This window comes from Cebus imitator, unplaced genomic scaffold, assembly GCF_001604975.1.
Source record: "Cebus imitator isolate Cc_AM_T3 unplaced genomic scaffold, Cebus_imitator-1.0 Scaffold196, whole genome shotgun sequence".
Lineage (NCBI taxonomy): Eukaryota > Metazoa > Chordata > Mammalia > Primates > Cebidae > Cebus > Cebus imitator.
The window spans coordinates 1337970-1365859 of NW_016107511.1; the positions used below are offsets into that span (position 1 = coordinate 1337970).

Sequence of the window (27890 nt, forward strand, 5' to 3'; positions counted from 1 at the left end):
ACTTCATCATCTAGAAATGCTTTTATTAATCTAATCCCAATAGCTCTTATCTTTAGAGCAGCTCATTTCTTCTCATTCTGTTTGATTAAAACAATCAAGGAAGAAGTTGTATTTCACTACATAAGTTCTTTATTTTAAAGCCATTCTTATATTAAATATCCGTGTCACTCAATTTAAAAACCTTATTCATTCCCAGTAGCTTTGGCTTCTCTTCATTCTTACACATGTACCTACTTTACTAAAGATTGTCTGTTTGTAAAGATACACAAACACACACATATCACTTATTAAATACTGCTTTAGACGTGTAGTAAATGTATTTTAAATAAGCTGACATGTAATATTTTTCTCAACCCTCGGCCAATGGTACTGCTAATGGGCACTGCAATGTGTCAGTTTGGCTGGGCCATGGTAGACGGTTTTTGGTCAAACACTGGTCTAGATGTTGCTGTGCAGGTACTGTTAGATGTAATCAATATTAAATCAGTAGACATTGAATAAGGCAGGTTAAACCCCATAATGTAGGTGGGCCCCATCCAATCAGTTGAAAGCTGTAAGAGAAAGAAAGAAAACTGAGGTTCTCTAGGGAAGAAGGAATTTTGCCTCCAGACTACCTTTGGACTCCAGCTGCAATATGAACTCTTACCTAGGACTTGCCAGTCCCTACAATCCAGTAAGCCAATTCCTTAAATAACTCTACATGCACACAGAGATACACACACACACACAGGGTGCACACACACATCCTATTGGTTCCATTTCTCTGGAGAGCCCTGACTGATAAAAGCACAGAGGTTTTGTTTTTTTGGATGCTTTGTTGAGAAAACATGGCCTTAACACCTGTTTTGGTTCTTCCTGCTAAAGCTTGTCAGGATTCCAGTGCTGCCACACTCTATCAGTTCTCTGACAGGGTCTTAAAATTTCACTGTAAATGTCACATATGTTCAGTTCATCAAAAAAACAAGTTATTTTATCAGTAATGTGAAATAATATTTGATATATTTGTTAAAATCGCATGAAGTAATGAATATTACCCAGAAAATCTTTTTCAAAAATTAAAAAGAAGAAAAATAAGCAATTGTCCTTTGAAAATATATATTTATTTAATAAATGAAGATGCATGAAAACCCAGTGAAATATGAAACTATTTGAAGCTAACTAGCTGATGTCATTCAAGCCAATAAGATGGCATTATTTGTTTAATTATTATATTTAATTTCACAAAAATACTACTAGTACTTTTTGCATGGCTATCCATTTTATTCATATTATTTGAAATATATATAATAAGGCACACTTCAAAAATTGTCCACTTTATGTAGCTATCATTTAAAAATTTAGAAGTTTGATTTTCTCACATTGAGTTAATTCCTTATACGGAATTAATGTATCAACTGCATAATGAACGAACACTACATTCTGAGTAAAATATGTGTAAACTAAACAATTATTCCTTGTTATATAATTTATTATATGTTCATGAGAAAAACAAAACTCTCTGTCAAATATAAATGAAGACATGTAATATTATTATTTCATGGCCATAAACAAAGGGAGACTTGAAAAAGACTGACATTTTTAGCAATGCCCTAATACTTAGGTTTTTATCATGTCTTTATTTGTTGCTTGAAGAAAATGCTACTATTTGAGCTACACTTTTTTAGTTGACTAACAAAAAATGTTTTCTTCTTGAAAGCTTTTTTCTGGATTATTGCAACCTATATGTTTCTTTTTCTCATTCTCACTATGTTTCCTGTTACTCTCCAATAGCAGTATTGATCTTCTAAGACATGTGAAGTATATTTCCTGGAATGTTTCCCTCAGGCAACATAGAATAGTAAAAAACTTGTCAAGTAAAAGAGACATAAAGCAATGACCTTGAAACTCTTTTGTCCTTTAGATAATGCCTTGATTTTCTCTTCATTGTAACCGTTAGTGCTTGTATCTAGAAATTTAACAATATACTTATAGCTCATTATGCATATTTTAAAATAAAAACAGATTAATGAATTGCAAATTCGAACTTTCTAAAAAGCATAAAACACTCAACTATGATTTATGAAGACAATACATAAAAATATGAAACTAAAAAAATTATGTTTGAGATGGAGAGCACTTAGTTCAGTAAGTAAGCAGTAATGAGCTCTCCAAGATTGGCGCTGGAAAGGGACAACTCCCTCATAGTCCCCCTTGAATAAGATCCTCCCACTGGAGAAGCAAAATTTCAAGTCTTGGTGCTTAAAAGTAATGCTAAAAGGTAAACTCGTTTCCCACTTGTCCACAAAAGTCATACTTTAGCATTTTAAAACACTTGCAAGAGCAAAGAAAAGTCCTCCCAGCTGGCCAGGTGCAGTAGCTCATGCCTGTAATCCCAGCCCTGTGGGAGGCAGAGGCAGGGAGGTCACCTGAGCCCAGGAGTTTGAGACCAGCCCGGGCAATGTGGTGAGATTGGTTGTGCTTGCCTATAGTGCCAGCTTCTTAGAAGGCTGAGGTGGGAGGATCGCTTGAGCCCAGGAGTTTGAGGCTGCAGTGAGCCATGACTGTACCACTGCACTCCAGCCTGGGCAATAGAGCAAGACCTTTTCTCAAGAAAAATTATGGCTAGGTTCTCCTAACTAGCCATAATCAATGCAAATATTCCCCTACAATATATATTTGAATGAAACACTGAAATAAAACAATTTCAGTAACATATTTAATATTTTATCAAAAACCTGTTGGAAAAAATCCCTTGTATGAAATTTAGTTATATAAATAGGAAATATAGTGGGATACTGGAAAATTAATGTCACTTCTTATGTTTACAATAAAATCCAACGTTCCTCAAAATTTTCAGAATAAAAGACTTGCTATCCAAAATGAATGCAGAAAACTTAGCTAGTGGTTTAAAATAGGAAGTGCTTTTCTAATTTTACATGAATTTAGTTTATAATTATTAGCTTTATTAATTAAGATTATAGTTTTGACTGGTGAATCTCTATCAGTATTAGCAATGTGGGCCCCTGATACATTAGTCTGCCACCATTAGATCAGGAGCTACATTTTCTAGTAACACTATACACTGCGTGGGCTTGAATCCTGGTGCCATCCTGGATAAGTTACATAGCCTCTCTGTGCCTCAGTTTCCTCATATGTGAAGTGAGAACACACACACTCTCTTACAAGGTTGTTGTGAGGATTAAATGAGTTAACATTTGTACTTCTACAACAGTGCTAGGCACATGGGTGCCCTCAGTGGACATCAGCCTCATTATTACTGTCAGGGCACTGGGCAGAGAAAACAGATGGAAATGAGTTTAAAATAGCACATAGATTTATAAGAAAGTAGACAGCTTAAAATGATAACAGATCTAATTTTTGAAGGACCTAGGAAATCTTCAGTTTCCATCAGGAAAAAGAGATTTACAACCATTCATCCACAATTACATAGCTCCTTCTCTGCCAGCCAGCTTGTTCCTGGTCTGACTCATTTCAGTCACTGGTGACCTACATCTTACTCAGAAGTGTTAATATATCTTCCTCATTTTTTAGTGTTAGAGGACCATGAGAGTTTAAAAATGATACTTGAAGATTATTGGTGCAATTATGTCTTGCCACACTTCCTCAAAAAGTACTGGAAGAGCTAAGGACAGATGTGTTCACGAAGTTCCCGAATACTAACTCTTGCAAGATAAAGAAGTCTGTCATAAAATATTCACTTGTCTAGGAAAAACTGTGTCGAAGTAATTTTGCTAAAATATGTTATGTCCTCATTCATACAGCTAATATTCACTGAAAGCCTTCCATGTGCTAGGTGAAAGATAAAAATGCAGAAGGCAATGAATTACTTGTAAGGAGCCTACCATATAGAAAAGAGGACATATAATCCTGAAATATGATGATTTCTGCCACATTCACAGTGATGCTTCTGTAAACAGGCATCTGGCCCAGAATGACTTCCAAGAAAGGATAAGGAAGGAGTCTATCTGCTTTAGACTCCTGCAAAGTATGAAGTCTCTGAGAAGCTAAGACATAAGTAATTAACTAATTCTGAGTTGCTATTTTCTTTATTTCCTTATACCAAATTTTACCTTCATTTTACTTTTGTTAGAAACAGAGATTCACTTTGTTGCCCATGCTGTAGTGCAGTGGTACCTTCACAGCTCACTGCGCAGCCGTGAACTACTGGCTTCGAGCCATCCTCTAGCCTCAGCCTCCCAAGTAGCTGGGACTACACGCATACACTACAATGCCTGGCTAATTTTTAAATTTTTTTTGTACAGGGTCTCACTATGATCCCAAGGCTGGTCTTGAATTCCTGGGCTCAAGCAGTACGCCTGCCTCAGCTTCCGAAAGATTATAGCCATGAGCCACTGTGCCTGGCTTACCTTCACATTTTTCACACCAAGAATCTACTCTTAATTCTGGCTTCTCATTACCATAGCATTACTTTTCTGCTTCTCACTATCATTCTAAGAACAGGCATGTCTCATCCCAATCCTACCTGGCACCCCCTTTTCAGGGGAAACATATCAACAGTAAGAGGAAAATATTGCTTGAAAACAGCAAGATTCTATACAGTGCTAACGCTGATGTCTTACTTTTTTGTAACAACAATGACAACAACAAAAAAACATTATTCCACAGAAATTTCCCTAAAGTGTTATATCAACTTCCTAGTCAGATCGACTAAGAGTGATTACTTGGAGACTTTAGAACATGAGCCTCAACCAAACCATGAATTAGGATTTCTGTGGGTGAGACCCAGGGGTGTGCATATTTCCTAAGCTAACTAGGTTGTTGTGATGTACACGAAGGCTTCAGGATGACTTATCAGGGATAATGGGCAAATTACAGAAGTTTACTCTAGATAAATTGAATATTATTTCCAATATGGGAATTAATATTGCATGGCTATCCATGCAATAGTAATTTTTTTTTTGAAACAGTAAAATCCCTCAAGGATTCACGAAGTTCACTTTATTATACAGGTGAACTTTGATCATCAGGATGCGCTTATCGGTAGGATTTCTGGTAGCGGGCACAGGCACCAGGGCCTCCAAACTTTTTGGATTCACAGTGCCGGGGATCAGCTACCAGCAGGGGCCAGGCATAGTGGCTCACACTGTAATCCCAGCACTTTGGGAGGTCAAGGCGGGCAGATCATTTGAGGTCAGGAGATCGAGACCAGCCTGGCTAACATGGTAAAACCTCACCTACTAAAAATACAAAAAATCAGCTGAGTGTGGTGGTGCACACACTATTTAGGAGGCTGAGGCGGGAGAAGAGCTTGAACCCAGGAGGCAGAGGTTGTAGTGAGCCGAGCTCACTCTACTGCACTCCAGCCTGGGTGACAGAATGAGACTCCCTCTCAAAAAAACAACAACAAAAAAAACCCCATAATTCCAATATGGAAATATGAATATCATTTTCATAGAGTTATAATTTATATTCAGTAAATTTAAGGTTACAGTTCAGTGAGTTTTAACAAATATATATACCTAGGTTATTGCCAACAAATCAAGTTATAGGCAATTTCATATCAACTCACTAATTGCCATTTTTATCAAACTCCCAACACTGCCACCCAGACCCAGTCCCAGACCCAGGAAACCAATGATCTATACTCTGTAACTACAGATTCATTTTGTGAGTTCCAAAATTTCATAAAATTGTATCATGCGTATGTACTCTTTTGTGTCTGCGTTCCTTTGCTAAGTGTAATGTTTCCGAGATACATGCATGCTGTTCCATATATCAGCAGTCTGTTCCTTCTTATTGCTTGGGGTATTCAACTATTTGACAATCCATTTACCTGCTGATAAACATGTGAACTGTTTCCAGGTTTAAACTTTTATAAATAAAGCTGCTAGGAACATTTATACATACATCTTTATGTTGACATATGCATTCATTTCTCCCAGGTAAATACATGGGAGCGGAAGTGCTGAGTTATATATTAAGTGTATATTTAACTTAGAAGAATGCCAAATTGTTTTCCAAAGTGAGAGTATCATTTTCACATTTCCTACCAGCAATGTATGAGAATTCCATATCTTTGCCAAACACTTGGTGTTTTCACCCTTTTTAATTTTAGCCATTCTGCTAGACGTATAGTGGTTTCTCAATGTGATTTTTTTTTATTTCTCTAAAGACTAGAGATGATTTGTTTTAACGTAATAAGTTAGAATAGATGTATTGGGATTCTATAGATCAATTTGGGGAGGATGATAATATTGAATCCTGCAATCGATGAATACACAAAACTTTCCTATCAAATATTTGCCTTTATTCACTCACATAAATTCTTTCCTTCTGGGTATAATAAGAGGAACTTAGGGAAAACAGGCCTTGCTTCTACATTCTAAGTAAAGGCCTTGATCTCACTCTTTAATTTTCATGCATGATCTTTCCCCTCTGTTTTTCTTTCCTCTTTCTTTACTCCTTCTCCCATTTCCTAGTAAAGATAAATAGTCAATTGCACAGAGTCTGGAATTCTCTGTGAGCAGGATTCCAGTTCTTCAACTTATTTATGATGGACATGGATTTACTTTTTCTTCTTATTTTGAGTTTCTATTTTTTTATATTAAAAAATTTTCTCTTTTTTTTTTTTTTTGAGACAGGGTCTCACTCTGCCACCAAGGCTGGACTGCAGTGGCATGATTTTGGCTCACTACAGCCTTGACCTCTCTGAGATCAAGTGATCCTCACACCTCAGCCTACTAAGTAGCTAGGGCTACAGGCACACACCACCATGTGACAATTTTTGCAGTTTTTGTAGAGATTTCTGTAGGGGTTTTTCCATGTTGCCTAGGCTGGGCAATCAAGCAATCTGCCTGCCTTGACCTCCTAACGTGCTGGGATTACAGGCATGAGACACTGTGACCAGCTCTATTTATTTTTTGGAAATATTTGTTGAAATTTAATTAGCACTTCAGTGTTTTATAGAAAAATAATTTTCCAAGATATTAAGCCCATTGTATTATAAACACATATTATATGAAAAAAGTTATATACACTTTGTTTTCTTCAATACATTTCCCAGGGCATTAAAAGAAATGCAGTTATATTTTCAGTTATGACAAGCAAACATTCAGAAGACTTAACTTCTTACCAAGGACAAGTATAAAATGTGTGTATATATATATATATATATATATATATATATATATATATTTTGAGACAGAGTTTTGCTCTTGTTACCCAGGCTGGAGTGCAATGGCACGATCTCGGGTCACCGCAACCTCCACCTCCTGGGTTCAAGCAATTCTCCTGCCTCAGCCTCCCAAGTAGCTGGGACTACAAGCATGTGCCACAATGCCCAGCTAATTTTTGTTATTTTTAGTAGAGATGGAGTTTCACCATGTTGACCAGGATGGTCTCGATCTCTTCACCTCGTGATCCACCCACCTCAGCCTCCCAAAGTGCTCAGATTACAAGCGTGAGCCACCGCGCCCAGCTTAAATAACCTTCTTGAAAGTTTTAAAGATCTACTAAGATAGCCAGGACTTCAGAATGTCAAGATCTTAGAAGGTAAGTTCAGAATACTCTTTCTGCTTTTACCCTTGAAGCACTAGTCAACTCCTAAGGAGCAATGAGCAAAAGACAAGGTGGCCAAACAGAAAGTGCAGGGCAGCTATGAGGCTGTGTCACAAAGCAGGGGTCTCTGTACAGCCATCATAATTAGAAGTCAGATTAGAGAATTCAGAGACTTTCAAAGAGAAGTTTTGGTAAAAACCCTCAAATCTCAGTTGGGACTACAGAAGCATTGTACTCCAGATATATAAAGTAGGGACTGACGCGCTGCATTGAGTCAGCTGAACACTTATTTGAATTAAGATCTGTGCCTAATCTAAAAGCCTATCAGAGGCTGGGGTGGGGATTCTCTGGGGGATCATTTGTCTTCTCTAGCCTCTACAAGTTTTTGTCCAAAATGTCCAGAATTCACCCAAAATTATCAAGACATCAAAAACAGAAACAAGACAAAAACTAGACAATGGAAAAGATCAAGAGATAATCCAGATACTGAAGTTAACTAATATTCTTTATAACTGTGATTATTATTTCCAAGGAAATACCAAGATAAGGAATTTCACTAGAATATATCAATAGAAATTCCAAAACTGAAAATTGCAGTAACTAAAATGAATAACTAATTGGTATATTTAACAACAGATTGATCAAAGCAGAAGATTTTATTAGTAATATAGAAGATAAAGCAGTACAGAATGTCTAGACTGCAGCATAAACAGAAAAGATAAAAGAGGAGATAGACAGAGAGAGGAAGAGGGAGAGAGAAAGAAAGAAAATAAGATACAAACATCTCAGACAGATGTAATTGGAGTCTCAGAAAGGAGGCAGGGAAATGCAAGACAGAGGCAATATTTTGAAGAAATAATAGTGAAGAATTAACTAATCTAATAATCAATTCATAGAAAAAGGAAATTTAGTGAAATCCAAAGAGGACAAATTCAATGAAAACTAAAATAGCCACATCAAGGTAAAACTGCTGAAAATCAAAGACAAAGAATAAATTCTCAAAAGTAACCAGAAGAAAAATACACATTTCCCTTATAGGATAAAAATCAATTGCCTATTGATTTCTTAATAAACATGATGAAAACAATAGAATGACATTTTTAAAAGGCCAAAAGAAAATAACTACAAACCATATTCTCCATCAAGCTGAAATAGCCTTCAAAAATACATATAAAATAAAGACAATTTTCAAGCAAATAAAAGCTATATGATAATTTATTACAGCAGAACTGGGCTAACACAAATATTAAAAGGAGTCTTTCTAGTTGAAAGAATTTGATTCAGAAAGAAGCATGAAAATGCAGAGAAGGTAAATAATGTGAGTAAATTCAAGTGAATACTGACTGCAAAAACTATTAAATTTTGTGATTTAAAAATGTATGTACACATACACACATGTATGTATGAAACTAAAACGTGAAGCGGTGGGAGGGGTTTAACTAACGTACGTTATACATAAATTATAACATAAGTTGTACTTATATCCTCATATTGTTTGGAAAGTGATATAAAGTAGTAATTGAAGTACCTAGGAGAACAAAATTAAAATAGCAGGCAATAGCAGAAAAACTGGAAAAATTTAACTTGATTAACCCAAAAGAGGAGAGAAAAAGGAGTATAAAACAAGTGGACCAAATATAAAACAGGGAGTAACATGTCTGCTACAATTTCAAATATGTCAGTAACATACAAGTGGACTAAATATAGCATCTTAAACTCAATGACTTCCAGACTGGATTTAAATACTAAAGAGAGAGTTATTACATATAAAGACAAAAAGTTTGAAAGTAAAGATTAGGAAAAGATATTCCATGAAAACACTAACCAAAAGAAATCTGATATAGCTATATAGTACTATCACCAGAGAATGCAGACTTACAGGCAAGAGGCATTATTAGAATTAAACAAGGATATTTATTTCATAATTTCAAAAAACCAATTTTAAGGAAGATAAAACAATTCCCAATCTATGTACATTTAATGAAACAGCTTCAAAATATGTAAACCATGTATCTCTCTTCATTTTACTGGAATTCATAGTTCAGGCATGCTTATATCAGGCTAATTGTAGACACAGAGGAGGACAGCGGATACACCATAGACTCAACTCAGCCTATCATTAGCCAAAGCAAGTCACATGGCCGGCTCAGAAATCAGGGGTCAGGGAAGCATATGCCACTCACAGGCACTGGCAAGGGACAGGTGCGGAATTGGTGCTAGTGATGCAAACTAGTACAACATGTATATGTAAACAGTGATGGAACAGTTAAAGGACCTTTAGAGAGGTAGGTAGTTCTAGCTTCATTAGAACACCAATGAAGCAATACACACTTGGACAATCTCAGGAGTTATAAAAATTTCCCATGTCTCAAATTCTAATCAAGGACAGGCAAAATTTTGGAAGGGAGAAAATAAAATTTGCTTCGTTTGTCCAGTCACTGTTCACTTTGTTTCATTGGAAACCTCCATTTGCTGTCTGTAGTTCCTACAGAAAACAATATAGCACTCAGTTAATCCATATGAAACTGCTAATATTCAACTGTATTCGATCTACAAAATTGGCAAATATATGTTTCACCTAATTATAAGTGGAGCTAGAATAGTGAATAAGAAAAGGACTCATTGGTAATAGCATAGCTATATAAAACAGAGTCTAAATGACATATAAAACTATTTGAAGACTAAGTTTTAAGAAAATGTAACAGAAAATGCATGAATAAAGAATTACCTGTGAATAATAAAAAAATGATTTTCACTTGGGATATTATAAAAGAAATCTTCATGAAAAGGACATTTTAGAATTCTGTTAATTAGCTGGGCTGTACTCCAAGTATTAAAATTTTAAGAAAGAATCCTCCACTCCCAGGTCCCTTCCCCCATCAAATTTTCTACCATTAAGGGACAAAAAAAATGGTGAACCAAGCTCTTCTTGGTTATTTATTAAGTCAGCTTTGATTACCAACCTTTTTCTTTTTTCTTCATGAATTATTGCCCAAGACTTACAAAGGAATAGAAGCCCAATCGCAATTTATCAGAAACGTGAATCAGACAAAAGCCCTGTTTGTGTATTACCTAGTGAAAATACCAAAACACCAGCATGAAATGGAATATAAGCCCTTAAAATCTGCATTACTGGACTGGGAATTAAAGAGATGAGAAGGATACTAACCACCTGAGAAAACAACAGGAAGAGGACTCTTGAATTTTTTTGCATTAATATAAAAGAAAGTGGAGTGATTTTAAAGAACTCTGAAATTGAAGATAATTAAAGGTGGCACAATAAAAAAGAGGAAGGCACAGAATCAAAAACTAAATGTTTAAGTACAATACAATGTGGCTTGATGCTGTTTCTCCTTGAAGTAGAAAAGAAGCTGCTGCCATCAATCAATATAGCAATATATCAAAACAAGTATCAATATGATTATCCTTTGTAAAACCTCGCCAGTTATGACTTATCAAGAAAATGGAATTGGTAGTCAGAGGACTGGAGTCCTCTCCCTGTCTCTGATGATTTGTAGCTACTGTACTGCCGGCCCTTAGGTGTGGCTTTTCAGATTGCTCACCTGGAATATTTGGTGTTAAAAACTGCCTTTCTATTACATAAAGAGGCATCAAATATCAGATGGAAGAATAGAAATATAACTGTAACATCTTTTATTTTCTATTTTTACTAGAGTTATTATAGTTTTTAACACTAAAATATATAATATAAACTCTAAGATACCTTCCTTACCTGGATGGCTAGTATAAGAGAGAAATAAATGTCTGAAATTTGGATTCATTATTCAGATTTTTTTTTATCATCATCTATCAGACTTTTTTCCTGAATTTCTTCATTCATTCACTCAGTGCAAGGCTATGGTGCACTTAGTATGTTCCTGGCTCTGTACTGGGTGCAGGTGTTACAGCAATGAATGTACTTTACCCTGGTGTAGCCTGATGTCTAATGAGGAGGAAAGAAATTAGGCTGCTAATAAGACAGATACAGATACCTTATAAAAAGTGACTATAGCACATGAAGTCATACTATCAGCTTCCTGGGAACTTACAATGAGGAACCAAATTTAGAGTGAGGGCCTAGGAAGTGTCATTCAAACGAAGATCCAAAGGAGGAGGTATAAATAGCCCGCTGAAAACATGGGGAAGGAGCATTTCAAGCAGGGGAGACCATGGGTGTAAAGGCTTTCAGTCAGTAAAAAGGGTAATACATTCGACAGTGGACAGGTAGCAGGAGACAGCAGCAAGACGTGGCATTGGAGAGTTATTCAGGGACAAGCTCCTTCAGGCCTTGCTGGGAGTCTGGATGTTATTTTAGGAACAACAGAAAGCCACCGAGGTAATTAAACAGGGACATAATTGCATCAGTTCTGCATTTTTAAAAGATAACTTGAGTTGTAGTGTGCAGAATATAATGTAGTCAGCTCTGAACAGAGGCAGAGTGACCTAAACTTGGAAGGCAATTTCCATATTCTGAGGGATACCAAGTTTAGATTAAGTTGGTAGTAGAGCTAGAGAGAGCTGAAATCATGCAAGGTATAATTTGGAGGAAGAATACAGAATTTAGTGATTTACTGGACACAGAGGGCAAGGGAGACAGATGCATCAAGGACTCATAGGGTTCTGGCATAAGAACCTGGGAGTTCCCTTTTTGTTCTTGAGAGATGCCCTCGAAGGCCTGGACAGGCATTGGAGCACAGGGAGTTTATTTTTCTGTCTAGGGTTCTGGGAAACAATCCTAGAGTCCTGGGTGTGGCTTTAATCATGTTTGAATAATTGAATGTGCATTTTTTTCTTAGGAATCATCTTGATTATTGTGTGGACTAAAAATTGGAATGGTCAAGACTAAAGACAAATAGCTGATTTAGGAGGCTGGTGCTCATTCAGGCTAAGCTGGAGGGAGAGAGAGAAACTCAAAACGTATTTAGGAGATAGAATCAGGTTTGAGTCAACAGGTGGCTGCTGGTACTGTTTTATAAGATAGAAGACAATGGAGCCCGCCTTCCGGGGCCAGTGTGTGGAGGTCTCCGTGTCGCCATTGCCGCCCGCACCTGACCTGCTGCGGCACTCTCGGCTGCAGCTCTGCTCGGCCCCGCGATGCCGGTGGACCTAGCAAGTGGTCCGGGCCCTTGAGACTGCAGGAAGTGGACGAGCAGCCGCAGCACCCACTGCATGTCACCTACGGCGGGGCAACAGTGGACGAGCTGGGCAAAGTGCTGATGCCCACCCAGGTCAAGAACAGACCCACCAGCATTTCGTGGGATGGTCTTGATCTACACCTTGGTCCTGACAGACCCGGATGCTCCCAGCAGGAAGGATCCCAAGTACAGAGAATGGCATCATTTCCTGGTGGTCAACATGAAGGGCAATGACATCAGCAGTGGCACAGTCCTCTCCGATTACATGGGCTCGGGGACTCCCAAGGGCACAGGCCTCCACCGCTATGTCTGGCTGGTTTACGAGCAGGACAGGCCGCTGAAGTGTGATGAGCCCATTCTCAGCAACCGATCTGGAGACCACCGTGGCAAATTCAAGGTGACGTCCTTCCGTAAAAAATACGAGCTAGGGGCGCCTGTGGCCGGCAAGTGTTACGAGGCTGAGTGGGATGGCTACGTGCCCAAACTGTAGGAGCAGCTGTCTGGGAAGTAGAGGGTTAGCTTGGGGACCAGAACAGTCTGTCCTGGAGGCCCCAAACCATGTTCCCCAGTTCAGTGTTGCATGTGTAACAGATTTCTCCTCTCTCTTCCCCGCTTTGCACAGGCAAGACCTGAGCAGTCAGATGGTGGTTTAGGGCGACTTTTCCTGCTGCCTGGCCTTTATAATTTTAGTCACTCACTCACTCTGATTTATGTTTTGGTCAAATTTGAATTCCATTTTGGGGGATATTTTGGTACTGTGATGGGGTCATCAAATTGTTAATATGAAAATAGCAACCCAGAATGTAAAGAAGAAAAGAATTGGGGGGAAAAAGACCAGGTTTGCAGTGATAGGGCAAAGCATCAAAGAAACTTTAAGGGAGGTTAAAAAAAAAAAAAAAAAAAAGGTTGGCTGCCTCTGCCTTTGTGATCCTGATCCCAGAATGGGACACAGTGGGTTTTTACGGTGATTTCGCTCACCTAGACAGCCAGAAGCTGGCATTGAAGCTTACCCCCAACACGTTGCATCTCAGATGCCTCAACAGGCATCAGTATCTCGCTCTGGTCCCTTTAAAGAGCAGTCCTGGTAAAAGCAGTAGGGAGAGTGGCGTTGCTGTTGTTGGAGCATGGCCATCTCGACCAGCAGCAGTGCTGGCTGACAGCCTAGCAGGAATCCCTATATCTGTGTCTGTTAAATTGATCAGTCTTCATGGGAGCTGGTCTGGAGTTGCTGAACGTCGCGTTAATTCTGCTGTTTGCTTATAGTTGAATAAAAATAGAAAACTGAATGTGCATGTGTCCTTATGGTAGAACGATTTGTAATCCTTTGGATATATACCCAGTAATGGGATTGCTGGGTCAAATAGAAAATTGAGTTTTAGGTGCTTACTGGGCCAGTGAAGAGAGGTGGGTGCCAGAGGTTGGAGCGCCTCAGAGCTGGGTTGTGGATACATATTTGGAAGTTATCAGCCAGTGTGTAAATGCTACTGAAAACTCATGGAGGTAGATAAAGGCTCAGAGAGAGCTTGGGAGCAGGATAAAATACCTAGAACCAATCTAAGGATAATGCTAGCCTTTAGGGAGTGGCAAGAAGAGAAGCATGCAAAGGTGCGATTGGAAAATCAGGAGAATCCAGAGGTGTCAAGAAGGGCCCGAGGCCATCTGTGCTCACGGCTTTGTTCTGGGAGCAGCAACTCTGGAAGCACCACAGCCTATCCCCAGGCTGGAAGTGGAAATAGAGAAAAATGCATAGACTAAGCCAGGAATCTGTGAAAACACACACAGTTTAAAGGAATAATGAATCTATCATTGTAAATGAAGTGTAGAAAAGTGAATAACACCGGGGCTGGGCAGTTCCTCAGGAGGCTGAGGTGGGAGAATCGATGGAGTCCAGGGGTGAGACCGATCAAGTGTCTGAACAAATTATGGCATCAAATGGTGATCTCTCTCAGCAGAGGACCGCTAGGTTGCTTAAGGAAGAGTGAACTAGTCCAGCTGCCAAATGAGTCAGGTCAAGACTCCCATGCTGATCAGCAGTGGGATTGTGTCTGTAGCCACTGAATTCCAGCCTGGATAATACAGCGAGAACTTGTCTCTTAAAATAAAAAGGAATAAACTGATAAATAAATAAATGGAAAGAGATGCTGCATGGTAGGCATATCATAAGCCATTATAAGCAATGTTCTAGAAAACAAATAGGGCGGTGGAAATACAAATGAAAATACTAAAACTGTCATTATTAATATAAGCTATAAAAGATTATATTTAACATAAGCTATAAAAGATTATATTACTGTCAACAATGAAAATAAAATTACCATACTTGAACAGTTATTCTTCTAAGGAAAAAAAAAAAAGACAATGTAGATGTCCACTTATTCTAAAGAATTACCTTTAGTTAGTTAGTAGTGGTTGTATGTTATCTGTCTGCATGTTTGGGTTCTTTTACTAGTAGTCCCTTATGGCCAACAGCATATATTTACAGAAGTTAACAGTGCCAGCAGATTCCATGACAGCTGCACCGCCCACTGGCCCTTCCTGGAATCAGGCACAGGGCTTTGATCTTCCTGGTACCAACCTCCAGCCCAAGGAACGCGAGTAATATCTCTTCATGAAGGAACATGAAGCTAATGGCAAATCGCCATCAAAGAGCATGTGCCACTTTGAAGGCAGTAAACCGGAAGCTGTTTCAGAGTAATGAGAGGAAAAACTAATTTCATAGCATCAAAGAGAAATTCTAAACATCAGACATCTTAGCCATTGAAACAGAGAGCACAGTTACAGATCCCTGAAAACACAGGGATGGAAGGAAATGAACAATAAGAGGAAGAAAAAAAAAGACTGTTGGTAAAGCAACACCATTATATTTAGCCATGTAGAAATGTAAACACTAAAAAACAGAGGCAGAGTTAGGAAATTAACTGGGTTGTACAGGGGTTAAGTAATGAAATGAAAATAAGGGTATCTGAGACATTAAATGCTGCATGAATGACAGATGTTATTGCGCTTTCAGAAATTCATATTTTGCAGGGTTAAAGCTGTGACTAGGCAGAGAATGGAAGTGACTGCGTGTAAATGGTATGATATGAACCTCCAGTCCAACCCAAATTGAAGCCACTTAAGACATTACCATCCGGGCTACTCTTTGACTTGTTCTCCAGTTTTGTACAGGAGCATTTTTAAACTTTATTCCATTTTGGCAATAATTTAAAACATTTTTGTGATAATGTAAAGAAGGACTACGGGTACGTTCTAGATCATCAAGTGACAACTGTATAACTGAGTATCACCAAATAATTTCACTGCCTGCTTTTTGTTTGTGTTATATTCACGGAAGCCAAATCCTTTCCACTTTTATAAGAAGGAACAGATGAGAAAAGAGGCTGAGTAGACACAGGCTCCCACCAAGCGAAGATCAAGTGTAGCAACAGCATGGTGTGCAGAAGGTTTCATGAGGATGTTAGTGGAGAAAAACACAGAGAACTAAGAGACTGTGAGAAATCACCACACTGCCCCCAGTACCACTCCTGTTTTCCCAAACAGAGTGCCGTCTCAGCTTCAGAAAAATAGCATCATCTGTTGTTAGTTTGAACTGTACTAGTTTTATGAGATGCCTACCATGTTGCAAACACTTTGCTAAACTCTGGGAATCTAAAGACAGATAGGTTTCAGTGCAGGTCCTCCTCTAAATTCAACTATAAAAGACAGTAACTAAAGTCCACAGTGTCATGGGGAGACACTAAAGGCTTTCCATAAAAATCAGTTCTACTTGCCCAGCTATTTAAAAAGGCAGAAAATGTCAAGTTCAACATTTCATGCTGACATTGGCTTTTACGGTTTGGCTTTTACAGAATCTCATGCTGACCTTGAATTTCACACAGGGAGTAAAGGCCACTTACTATATGCACATCCGTACACTTCGATCCGCATCCCAATCCTGCCCCTGGGGTTCCAGGCTAAAGGGAGAAAGCGCAGGAACCTGGCTTCAAAGGGAGGCTGGAGTCTGTAGTGCACCACGCTGTCTGCATTTGTGTTTCCTGGAAAACCCTAGGAGAAAACAGAGAAAGAGACCAATGTATCTGCAGAACGTACCATCTTCATGTCACCACCTCTCATGCCAATGAGCAACGTATGTTCGCTCTGCTAATATGCAAAAGCTGCTGTTTTAAGGGAAACACTGTTGATGTTTAACAAGGATGTGACAGTCTCTCCAACCTCTGGCTTAGTCAACACTGTCTACATTTTCTGTATTTACAAGGTAGTTTAAATTTCATCCACACCATTAAAATGACTCTAAACATGGGAATCTCCATGAAGTTCACTTTTCTAAATTGCTATCCCACAAATCCCTCCCTAATCAAATGGTAAAGATGCTCACAAGAAGCCACATCATACGGCAGGGTAATCAAGCACCATGGGAACATGCAAAGCACCTGCAGTGAGAATCCTAGAATCTGCAATTAGAGAGTTGGAAAGGACCTAGACATGATTCCAGCCTCACACCCTTAATTTATACATGAGAAACTACAGTCCAGGAAGAAGAAAGGACTCTGGAGGTAGGACAACTATCATAGGGTGTGGGCAGGATTACATCTGGGTTTTATTTCAATGGCAGCATTCATTCCATGTTATCAGGCTGAATCCACTTCATGGCCAACACAGCTCCATGCACCTGTGGCCTGCCTCCTGGGAGTGCCAAGAGGAGCACACCACCACTATCTGCTCCAGGGCAAAGGGGCGTGCTGTCACTTTTGACTCCATCTTGCTATCTGAACACTGGGAAGGATCAGAGTGCAAGCAAACAAAGTTGTTTTAGATAACTTTTTATTGTTTTCAGATTTTTAGGAAAATGGCATGTGTGAGAACAAGGAAAGGGTTAATGCTTTTTTGCACTAGAAATGCTTTCACCTAACATGACTGGGGCACAGAGTTAATATCTACGTATGGCACGGGCCAGCAGTTAGTTCAACCAAGAATCAACAATGGTTCCTGCCTAATTATTTTGCTTTACTAAAGAATGTACCAGGCTTAACAACAAAACAAAGAGAATAAAGATCAGCCCGCCTCGTATCAGACCACCAATGGGTCTCCCTGGATATAAATAAATGGAAATAAAAATATAGGAAATGGCTTAGCGAATGTGGTCAATTTTAAATGCTAGTTTCGATGTCAGACTGTAATAGTTCATCTACTAATAATTCATGCCAATTCCGAGATGATCATTTCTTCCAGGCTGGAGTGCAGTGACCTCAGCTCACTGCAACCTCTGCCTCCTAGATTCAAGCAATCCTCATGCCTCAGCCTCCCCAGTAGCTGGCATTATAGGCATACACCACCACATCTGGCTAATTTTTTTTTTTTTTTTTTTTGAGACCGAGTCTTGCTCTGTTGCCAGGCTGGAGTGCAGTGACGCAATCTCAGCTCACTGCAACCTTCGCCTCCCAGGTTCAAGCGATTCTCCTGCCTCAGCCTCCCGAGTAGCTGAGACTAACTACAGGTGCGTGCCACCACACCCAGCTAATTTTTGTATTTTTGGTAGAGACAGGTTTCACCATGTTGGCCAGGATGGTCTCGATCTCTTGACCTTGTGATCTGCCTGCCTCAGCCTCCCAAAGTGTTGGTGTGAGCCACCATGCCTGCCCTAATTTTGTATTTTTAGTAGAGCCAGGGTTTTGCCATGTTGGCCAGGCTGGTTTCAAACTCCCAGCCTCAAGTGATCTGCCTGCTGGGCCTCCCAAAATTCTGGGATTATAGACGTTTAGCCGCCATACCCAGACAGAGATAATCATTTCACTCTTGTTCCAACTAAAGGGTCACGTACATCGACATCATTTTTTGAGTCAACAATTGCTACACAAACTTCAGATAAAATATTTGCATACCCTCTGTACTCACAACCTTCTGTCTGGACACCCCAGGGCGACCTATATAAAATAAGCCACATCCCATTTCCACCACTTCAAAGCCTGTTACTCTCTGCTGCAAGCTGCAGTTTCTTCATCTGTAAAACTGATCTGGAAGGGTTGGAGTACTAATTGAGATAACTAATTGGGAAATCAATCAGCCCACCACCTTCGTGGAGGTGTCTGCTGTGATTGTGACCCAGGTTGGTCACTGTTGGCATGGTAGGCAGAGATGGTTGATCCATCAGACTCTGAATCCTTTTATTTTGGTTCTAACTTGGGTTTAATATCTAAGACATACAGCCAGCTGATACAGGAACATCAGATCCTATGAGAATTTTGACTACAATGTTAAAATTCAGTTGAATAATTAAAATCAATTTTTTCTGTAGCTGACTAAACTTTTTGAAGCACAGTAAAAACAATACAATAAAAGTCTTTCGCAGGAACCCAACCGAAATAGATTTTTTTTTCACCTTTAAATGTCAAATGTTATTTCTTTCTCAATTTGTTTCAAAGTATAAATTCTGGAAAATATACTTGTGAGTGATGTGATAATAGCATCATGTAGCGAAAAATTTTTAAATGTCAACTTTTGCTTAATTGAAATAGATTAACATTTAAGATACTTTAAACATTAATAGTTTGTAAATAAGGCAGATAAGAAACATACTCTTTGCAACTTCAGAGATATGAATAAAAAATCAAACATTTATTACATATGACTAAAATTATTTAAAAGTTAATTCATTTGAAATTTGAGAAATCACATTATTAATGTCTTATGTAGAATTATAACCAGTTTCATGGGATACCAACTAAATGAACCATTGTTCTTTAAATATATAGAAATGAGAGAGAATACATTTGGGGCAGGAAATATTTATACTAGCATTTCACTGTCATAACATTCATGGCTTATTATTGAAATAACCTTATCTATAACAGTAAAATAATGTGTGTCTTAAAAATAAGCAGTACAGTCTCTTATTCATTATATTCAAAGTTTGCTTTGAGAGTTTTCAGAGCAGACATGAATTCATAGGTGAGCACATGACCACTATGGATAAAAAGGATGGCGAACACAAAGACCTATTCCTGCTTTGTTTTATTAAGGTGGAAAAACGAAGCTTCCAGAAGGATAAGCCAGCTTTTATAGAAATACACAGCCGAAATACACAGCCTTCAACAATTCTGCAGAGGCTTACGTCTTCATTTTAGACATAAATAGTAAAATTTACAGCTCTGTGAAGAATGAGGGTGTAGAGAATGGCTTTTGGAAACCACTGTCCTTCAAATTCTTTTCTGTCTTATCAGTCATGTGACCTTGGGAGAGATCATCATCGTTCTTTGTAAAGTAGAAAAATTATATCTATCTGGCAATCTTGGTAAGAATTAAACTAGTTAATGTAGATAATGTATTTGTAAGATTATCATCATTTATTTTTTACAACATTCATCAGCAATTTGTGTGTGTGTGTGTTGTGTTCGTGTATAAAAGCTCCCTCTTATTGAAAGACAGTCACTTAAGTTTGACGTGGATTCTCTGTCTTTGAGGGCATTCTAGCTAAGTATTATATTAATTAATCAAAAATGAATATTTTCAGATAAAACGATCAGTTTCCATAATATATTCCTTAGGTATACATGAAAGTGAGTGAAATCTGTGGCTTGGAGTCCCCTTACATGCTGGAAATATGTTTCACAAATAATTTAGGAATCAATGACTTGACTGAAAAATTTCCAACACTCTACTTTGATTTTCAGAGGTCACATTAGTTAAATCTAACTGTCACAGTTGGTGATGGTGCTCATGTGATATCCTGGTTTGCAAAATGTTAAGCTCATGGATGCTTACAGTTGAGTACCCAAAGTGACAGCCATAGCAGAAAAAAATCTGTCAATGTAAGACTCATCAACAATTATTTTTAAGAAGACTGTTAGAAATTTGCTATTTTTCCAAATTTGTCATTTTGTCATTTGTTTTAGTGTATTTTTATCAACAAATCTTTATTTTAAATTGTGAGATACTGAAATGAGTCTCTGAATTTTAAAATAAGCAGTAAGTCTCTGCTGTGCATAGGGCCACCACTGTCCTATGCAATTTCACGCATCAATTCAGTTAGTGCTCACAAAGATGTGAGAAAAGCTTGTCTAAAAGAAATAGGCTTTTCGGCAGCTTCAGTTTATTATTAGTTTCCCAAACATTCAAATGTACTACAAGAGATTCTTATTTTAATGTCCTGTTATTATTTTAAGCTGCCTGTGGGTGGGGTAAGAAAGTGTCTGTGTGTCCTTGAGCTCTAATTCTGTTTCCTTAATTGCTAGACTATGCTGATATTGGACACAAGTTTTAGTCTCTGTAATCTCAGCTTCTTTATGACTAACGTGGGAATAATAATAACTGCTTTGCCCAATTATAGCTTGTTGGAAGATGTTTCTGTAAGTGACTTGGAAATTCTAAGGAATTATACAAATGAAAGATATTGTTAAGCTGCTTTCCATAATGCCTGTTAACAAGATTGTTGTTTACAAGTGTTATTTGAAGAAACTGTATTTCTAAGTATAGAGTTTTAATAATATAATTACCATGGCATATGCCCTGATGATATTTTATGAAGCAATTAAAATGTTTCCATAGATTATTAAAAATTAGCTTATCATCTTTGTCACTTTAGTATGACTAGTACAATTATATTTATGCAAAAAGTTAATCAGTAAAAAGCAAAATGAAAAATATAAAACAATATTATACGTAAGTGTAAATATGTGTGAACAAAATAATTATAATTTTTCAAAGATATGTACAAATAAAATGTATTAGACTGGGGAAATATGAATCATGTATAAAAAATGATTAATTAATGAATGAACACCAAGGCAAGAGCAGGGCCTTATGCAGACCAGACCGATCATTCCTTAATGATTCCTCGTTGAGGAAGGTGACTAACGGAAACCTTGGCATTTGATGTCTAAAAAACAAAAAAAGTGCCTCCAGCATGTGGACGCAGGTGCCTGCTGAAGAGCTGTTAGCCCTTTGCTGCTGCCCCCTGGACCCCCTCTGTTCTCAGGATGCTCTTGGATGAAGAAGAGACTGCTGCCAAGTGGGGCCTGGGTCTGCCACAGAGCCCTCCCATGGACACAGACAGGAATCTAGCAGAATTCTGGCTCCTGCGACTGTCAAAGACTTCTGCTCAGTTCTGGAGTTTCCTGTAAGTGGTACATCATATGATGAACACAGTCTGCAAAGCTGCAGAGACCTGGGTCTGAGACCAAGTCCCAACATATACTGATTCTATGACTGCAGGCAAGATACTCAACCATGCAGAGACTTCTCTGAACACTGTGGAGAGTGATGACCAGGACTCACAAGACTCTCACGTATCTCTAAAGCTCTTAGCATAGTACTAGCATATGGTAAATAATCAATTTGTAGGAACCGCTGCTTATTATTACGTATTAATATTAAGTGACATTTCCTCTTACTCATTCTCACAACACCACTCTTTGAAAGGAAGGATGAATCTACGGACCTTCTCCTTTGATTCTCAGCCTGACTCAACTTAATCTCTTAGTTCTGTATCCGCTCACTAACAGCTGACCTTAGTTAGGCAAGCATGATACTGCTTTTGTCTCTTCTATTTTCAGAAGATTATAGATAATGGTGTAGCATGTAAAGCTACTTCTTATTTAAATTAGTATCTATAATTGCGTATGTGAACAGTAGTACTTAATTATTTTAAAGTGCTCTTGAATTCATTATTTTTATTAATATTTTACTAACCATTAAAATACACTGTTTATTAACACAAATAAAATGAGAAAAGTGTGACTTTGCCTTATGCTAGCATTATTAAATGAATTGAAGTAGGAAGTATGAAATGTGGGTGATGACTCCAGCTTTTTCATTAATTAGCTGTGAGAGCCAGGGTAAGTCACCTGCGGCTTCAGTTTATCTGAAAGCACGCTACAAAGTACGATGGGGCTGGGCGCAGTGGCTCATGCCTGTAATCCCAGCACTTTGGGAAAATGAGGTAGGTGGATCACCTGAGGTCAGGAGTTTGAGACCAGCCTGACCAGTATAGTGAAACCCCATCTCTGCTAAAACAAAACAAAACAGAACAGTAGCCAGGTGTAGTGGTGTGCCCCCATAGTCCCAGCTACTAACGAGGCTGAGGCAGGAGAATCACTTGCACCTGGGAGGTGGAGGTTGCAGTAAGCGGAGAGCCTGGGCAACAGAGCAAGACTCCATCTCAAAAAAAAAAAAAAAATTGTACTCTAGCACTGAAAAAGCATGGCCTGAAATAGTGAGTTTATATTCGAGTCAAGACATAAATAATTGTTAGAAAAGAAATGAATAAACAATGATAGCAAGAGTATATATACATAAGTATATATTTAATTAATTAATTTACCCTGTTTGAATCGTAAGTCAAAAAGAGAAAAACAAAGTGTAGTGCATGTTAAAAAAAGACAAATAAATGTTTCCTTGTGTTTGCTTACTACTGGTAACTTTTGTGAGAAAATGATTCAGAAACATAAAGCAATCCAAAATATGAATCAAGATTAACTTAAATGTAATTTTTAAAATAATTCAGATAATGAGGAGAGCAGAACTATCCACTTAGCTCTCTGTACATAGCGCATATGACTAAATTTATCACACAGCTTAACAGGAGCTCTTACTGAGATATTACTGTTGATTTTAAATGATCACATTATTCAAATGTTAAATGCCTTCTTTGGAAGCAGGTAATTCGTCTAACTTGTCATTTGACTTGCATCTGGGACAAATTTACTGTGTGAGATTGATCAACAAGTCTTCTTGCTCTCAGATTTGCTTATTATAATTACAAACCTTTATGCTTTATAAAAGTTCAGGGTTTTATGCTGGTGCCATCTTTGGTTTCTCAGAGACTTTCAACAACCAGCCTAGTTCTGGGACATGGTAGGCATTGTTGCAAAATCAGGAATTCTTCAAGGAGAATAAACATCTGCTGTGTTGAATTTTATGCCAGAATCCCCAAGATTTGCACCCTTTTCTTAGCCCTCCCAGTATTCACCAGTGTTTAATAAGTATTTGGTCCCAGGCAAACACTGGAGCATTGACTTGATAGTTAGGGTTAGTCTTCCTAATGCTATAGTCTATCCAATCTCTCTAAACCCAGGCTCCTTGTTCTGCTGTGAGAACCCCTTTGCCTGGATGACTCAGAGATGCCCACCCATCTTCATCTCTGGACTCACCACAAGTAATTACTCAGTACCTTCCCACCAACTGCAGAGCAATTTACTTAATTGGAATGTTTTCACACTTTTTCATCCCTGATAATCAACCTGCACAGCTAAAAAATTAGCTGGGGAATCACTATTATTAAATCAATGATCTAAGTGATTTTGTTATTCTAACTGAAAGTAGTAATCATTTGTTTGTTTGACATATATACTATCTGACCATCAGATAGATTTCACTTATTTTGTCCATTTTAACTATGACCAAATATGTATTTTTTTTCACAGAATCTGTGAGCATGAAACTGGATGATCCATGTGACCTTCTCCCTGAATATTAGATATTGGATATGCACATAAAAGTAATTATGATTAGTGTGCTATTATGGAAAATAGTTCATAGTCTTGATAGTCTGAGAATCGCTATGATAATGGTTTCAAAAACATTTAGGATATTTATTTACTATTTTTAATTTTAGTTTTCAGCAACAAAGATCATTTGAAAAGTAAACAAAATTATTTCACCATATTTTTACATTTGTAGTAATTTATAATATAGTCTGAGAAAAAGCCATCTCTACCTATAAAATATCTACTGTGTAAGATGCAATTTTATATGCCTGTGTGTGTCTCACACAAGGTCCATCAATGAATAATATTGCCAGCACTGGGAATAAGAATACTGAATGAATCAGGCTTAGAGCAGCTAGACTCAAAAGGTGCCACCTGCCTAGAATAACATTAGTATTAGATAATAAGACTTGCTCGTAGCTTATCTGGCAGTGCACTAGAAATTTTGTCTATGAATTTGTAAAACAGCAGCAATGACATTAGGTACATGGAAGTTCGATGTCCTAGGGTCAAAACTGAGCTTTGAAACTGCCTTTGCACAAATTCTAACTGTGAAAAAATTATGGCAGTGGAGAGAACTGATCTAGTCAACCCCCCTATTGCCCTTGACCTTCAAGCTACCTTTAATCATTCCTGGGTTTAGGCAAGCCAGCTGTGGGAGACATTTAGTTTATAGTTTAAACGATAATAGCTCTTCCTCAAAACTAAAGCTAATGAGAGACCACCAGGCTAGGAGAACAGAGGAGCCTAAATTCTGCTAAAATGTAGATATAAATGATTGTTAGCCATTTGTCCAGAGGTCACAAGATAGGCAACTTCCTCATTAATTCCAGCAGATAACATCACTATTGCAGAATCTAAGATTAGCCTTTTGAGATATCTTTTCAGGCTTTTTGCATGTCTGACTACCTATGGCTCCACCTGGACCCACCACCCACTCCTGCGGCCCCACCTAGAAGTAACTCAGCATGCGGGAGAATCATTTCCCACCCCCGACCAATCAGCAGCAAGTACACATGGCCTAGGCACCCCGAGCCCTTCCCACAAATGACTTTTGACAAACCCCTAACCTAGGAGCCTCCAATGAGACTAATATGAATAGCAGCTTCATCTCTAATGTGGTGTAGCCAACCTTGAGTCAATTAAAACTCTTTCTTTACTGCAGTGAGCAGGAAGAACCCATTGGGCAGTTACACAATCAGAAGAGCTACTGTGCCTTGTAGAAAGCTTGGCATCCCCAGAACAACAGAATCCAACAACACAGGAAAGTAACCAATAGATCTACAATCAGGGCCTAGGTTCTGAGGAAGCACACCCCTAGCAACTTCTTTATTCTCCAGGAGAAAGAAGAATAGTTTACCAGAGTTAGGAATTCCTAATGCACATGGGGAGACAATAGGTCCTTAAAAGGTTTGAAAGGCTTTTCAGCTTCTTCTGACTGTTACAGTATTTAGTCAGACATGAGCAGAGCAAGACAGGACCCCCCACTCCCCGCCGCCCCAAACAACCGCAGGAATGTCAGGCAACCAGCAGGTGAAGGTCAGGCAGTTGTTACACTGTCTCTCTAAAGTCGTAATTGGTTGTAGCCAGTGTCAGGGAAAGGCAGTCTCCCAGCAAATAGAAACACCTCAAACTGGTGATCAGAAACTTCCCGATATGATCTCAGGAGCTGGGTGAGTGGCCTCAAGCCTGCACACTGAGAGGCAAAATGGTGGAGTTTAACTGGTACATGACCTTCTTCTAGGAACACACACACAATTCCAATGAACGCACTATGCATATGGCCCCTCTCCAGTGCTGACAGGCCACTGTGCACGTGGAATGCCAATGTATAAAACCCCAAGTCAAAGGTCAAACCATGCACTTGAATCTCTCAGGCCGCTGACTTGACCCTCTCCCAAGTGTACTTTAAAACTTTTTAATAAACATTCACTCCTGCCCTAAAACTTGCCTCAGTCTCTCCCTCTGCCTTAAGCTCCTTGGTTGAATTCCTTCTTCTGAGGTAGCAAGAACTGAGGGTGCTGCAGACCTGTACAGATGTGTCACTGCTAACATGACCACAGTAAAGGTGCTGGTGAGGTTGCATTTAACATCTCGGTGAGAGGCGTCACCTTTTCAGCACAGGCAGGGATCCCCTGACTGCAATTCCCAACCAATCCCCATAACCGGCAAACTTGTTTTTTAATGATGGGTGGCTTAATTTGTAAAATAGGCTAACTCTAGGATGAGACTATTTTTTATTGGCTAGTCACAAATGCCCCAAATACTTGAGTTCAGTTTGGCAGTATTCCTATTTATCTAGGGATGTTTTATGTGCTTAGGCAGCTAAAAATTTGTAGCAGAGTTACATTTTCTTCTTAATACATGTCAGGTGTCAGAGGCTATCAATAATTCAACCACATATTGAATCAGCATGAAACCCTAAGGTGAGGAAAATTACTTTAAGTTCTCTTGAACAGCAAATGTCTAGACAATACAGTAGGTGAATCTCTAAATCCTGAGAAATGTATTGCCACAAATATTGAAAGGTGCCATAGATAAATGTAAAGGGGAACCTGGACAAAAGTCTAATGCAGAAAAATATTCAGCTGACATAGGTATTGTAATTAGTAGCAAGATCAGGTTGCACAAGCACAGGTGCCAGAAGAATCCCAAACGTATTTATTTCTATAAGATCTTGTACAAATATATAAACAAGTCTACCTTCCCTGTCAAATTTTCCTTCCTTTTTCACAGGTAGTATAGAAGTATTACAAAGTGAATGCCCTTCATTACTGCTCATTTTCCTAACTAAAGCATGTATAGATTCTATTTCTTATAATTGAGCTATTTATTCCATGTTGTAAACTATCATTATAGGATTAATACATTTTACTACAATATTTGTTCCTGGGATTCAGAAAGACAGATATACTTCTTGTGAACTTCTTGATCTCTTCCAGTGCAAGGTGAGATTGCCGCACCCCCAGTCCCCATTGGTTTCAGAAGGCACATCTTTACCACATCAGGTGTCTTGCCTGCCAAGGCTCCAAAATCATTTCACCCAGAATACAGAATGGGGTGGGGGTGGGGTGGGGAATTAGCTTACACAGTGAGTCTCTTTCCAACAAATAGTCAGGTGCATCAGCAGACTAGATAAAAGCATGTTTCTTTAACAAAGGATCTATTTGCAGAATAATTTTAGAGCAGTAAGAACAGACAGAAGGTTGTCCAGAGATACCAAAACATTAAAACAAACAAACAAAAAAGGTCATTAGAAAGTACAGAATACATGGCTCCAGAGTTCAAAAAAAAAAAAAAAAGATGGGGAGAAGAGACACATAAAGCGCTATGCTTCCCAACTCAAAGGTTTCCTCATTACATCAATTTTGCACACTAGTTTGCACCATTTGTCAATTATTTCTCATCTGGTTTCTCAGGAGAAGAGTCTCCTAGAGGAGATACTAAAGCTTCAGACTCAGGTTGAATCCTTTGCTTCGTCCTTAATCTCTTCGGCAGCCCCTTTCCAAGTATGCCGGTTTCTTACTGTAGTGATATATCAACTTTCCATTAAAGCATTCCTTTATTTGTGGGTGGATCACAGTAAAGTCTGTCCCCTCTGTGAATAATTCCAACTGGGCAGCTAACACTGCAGTCTTAAGTTCTTCCCCACATTTTCCCAAGATGGACTGCAGGCACCAACTGTCCACCCTTACCATCCAACTATATTTTTTTCCTGAAAATTGCTGGCAGGGAAATTCCAGGCAAAGAAGACTGC

The 27890-nt window shown here is 38.5% G+C and overlaps 1 protein-coding gene and 1 pseudogene across 1 annotated transcript in view; one reads left to right on the plus strand and one right to left on the minus strand.

Moving 5' to 3' along the window:
* The window catches only part of LOC108317005 (contactin-associated protein-like 3), a 224020-nt gene that overhangs the window by 100352 nt on the left and 95778 nt on the right, over positions 1-27890 (minus strand). Inside the window, 1 exon segment of the mRNA XM_037745235.1 lies at positions 16550-16697. Within this exon segment, the coding sequence (XP_037601163.1) occupies positions 16550-16697 (148 nt within the window).
* On the plus strand, positions 828-13237 carry LOC108316973 (annotated as a pseudogene).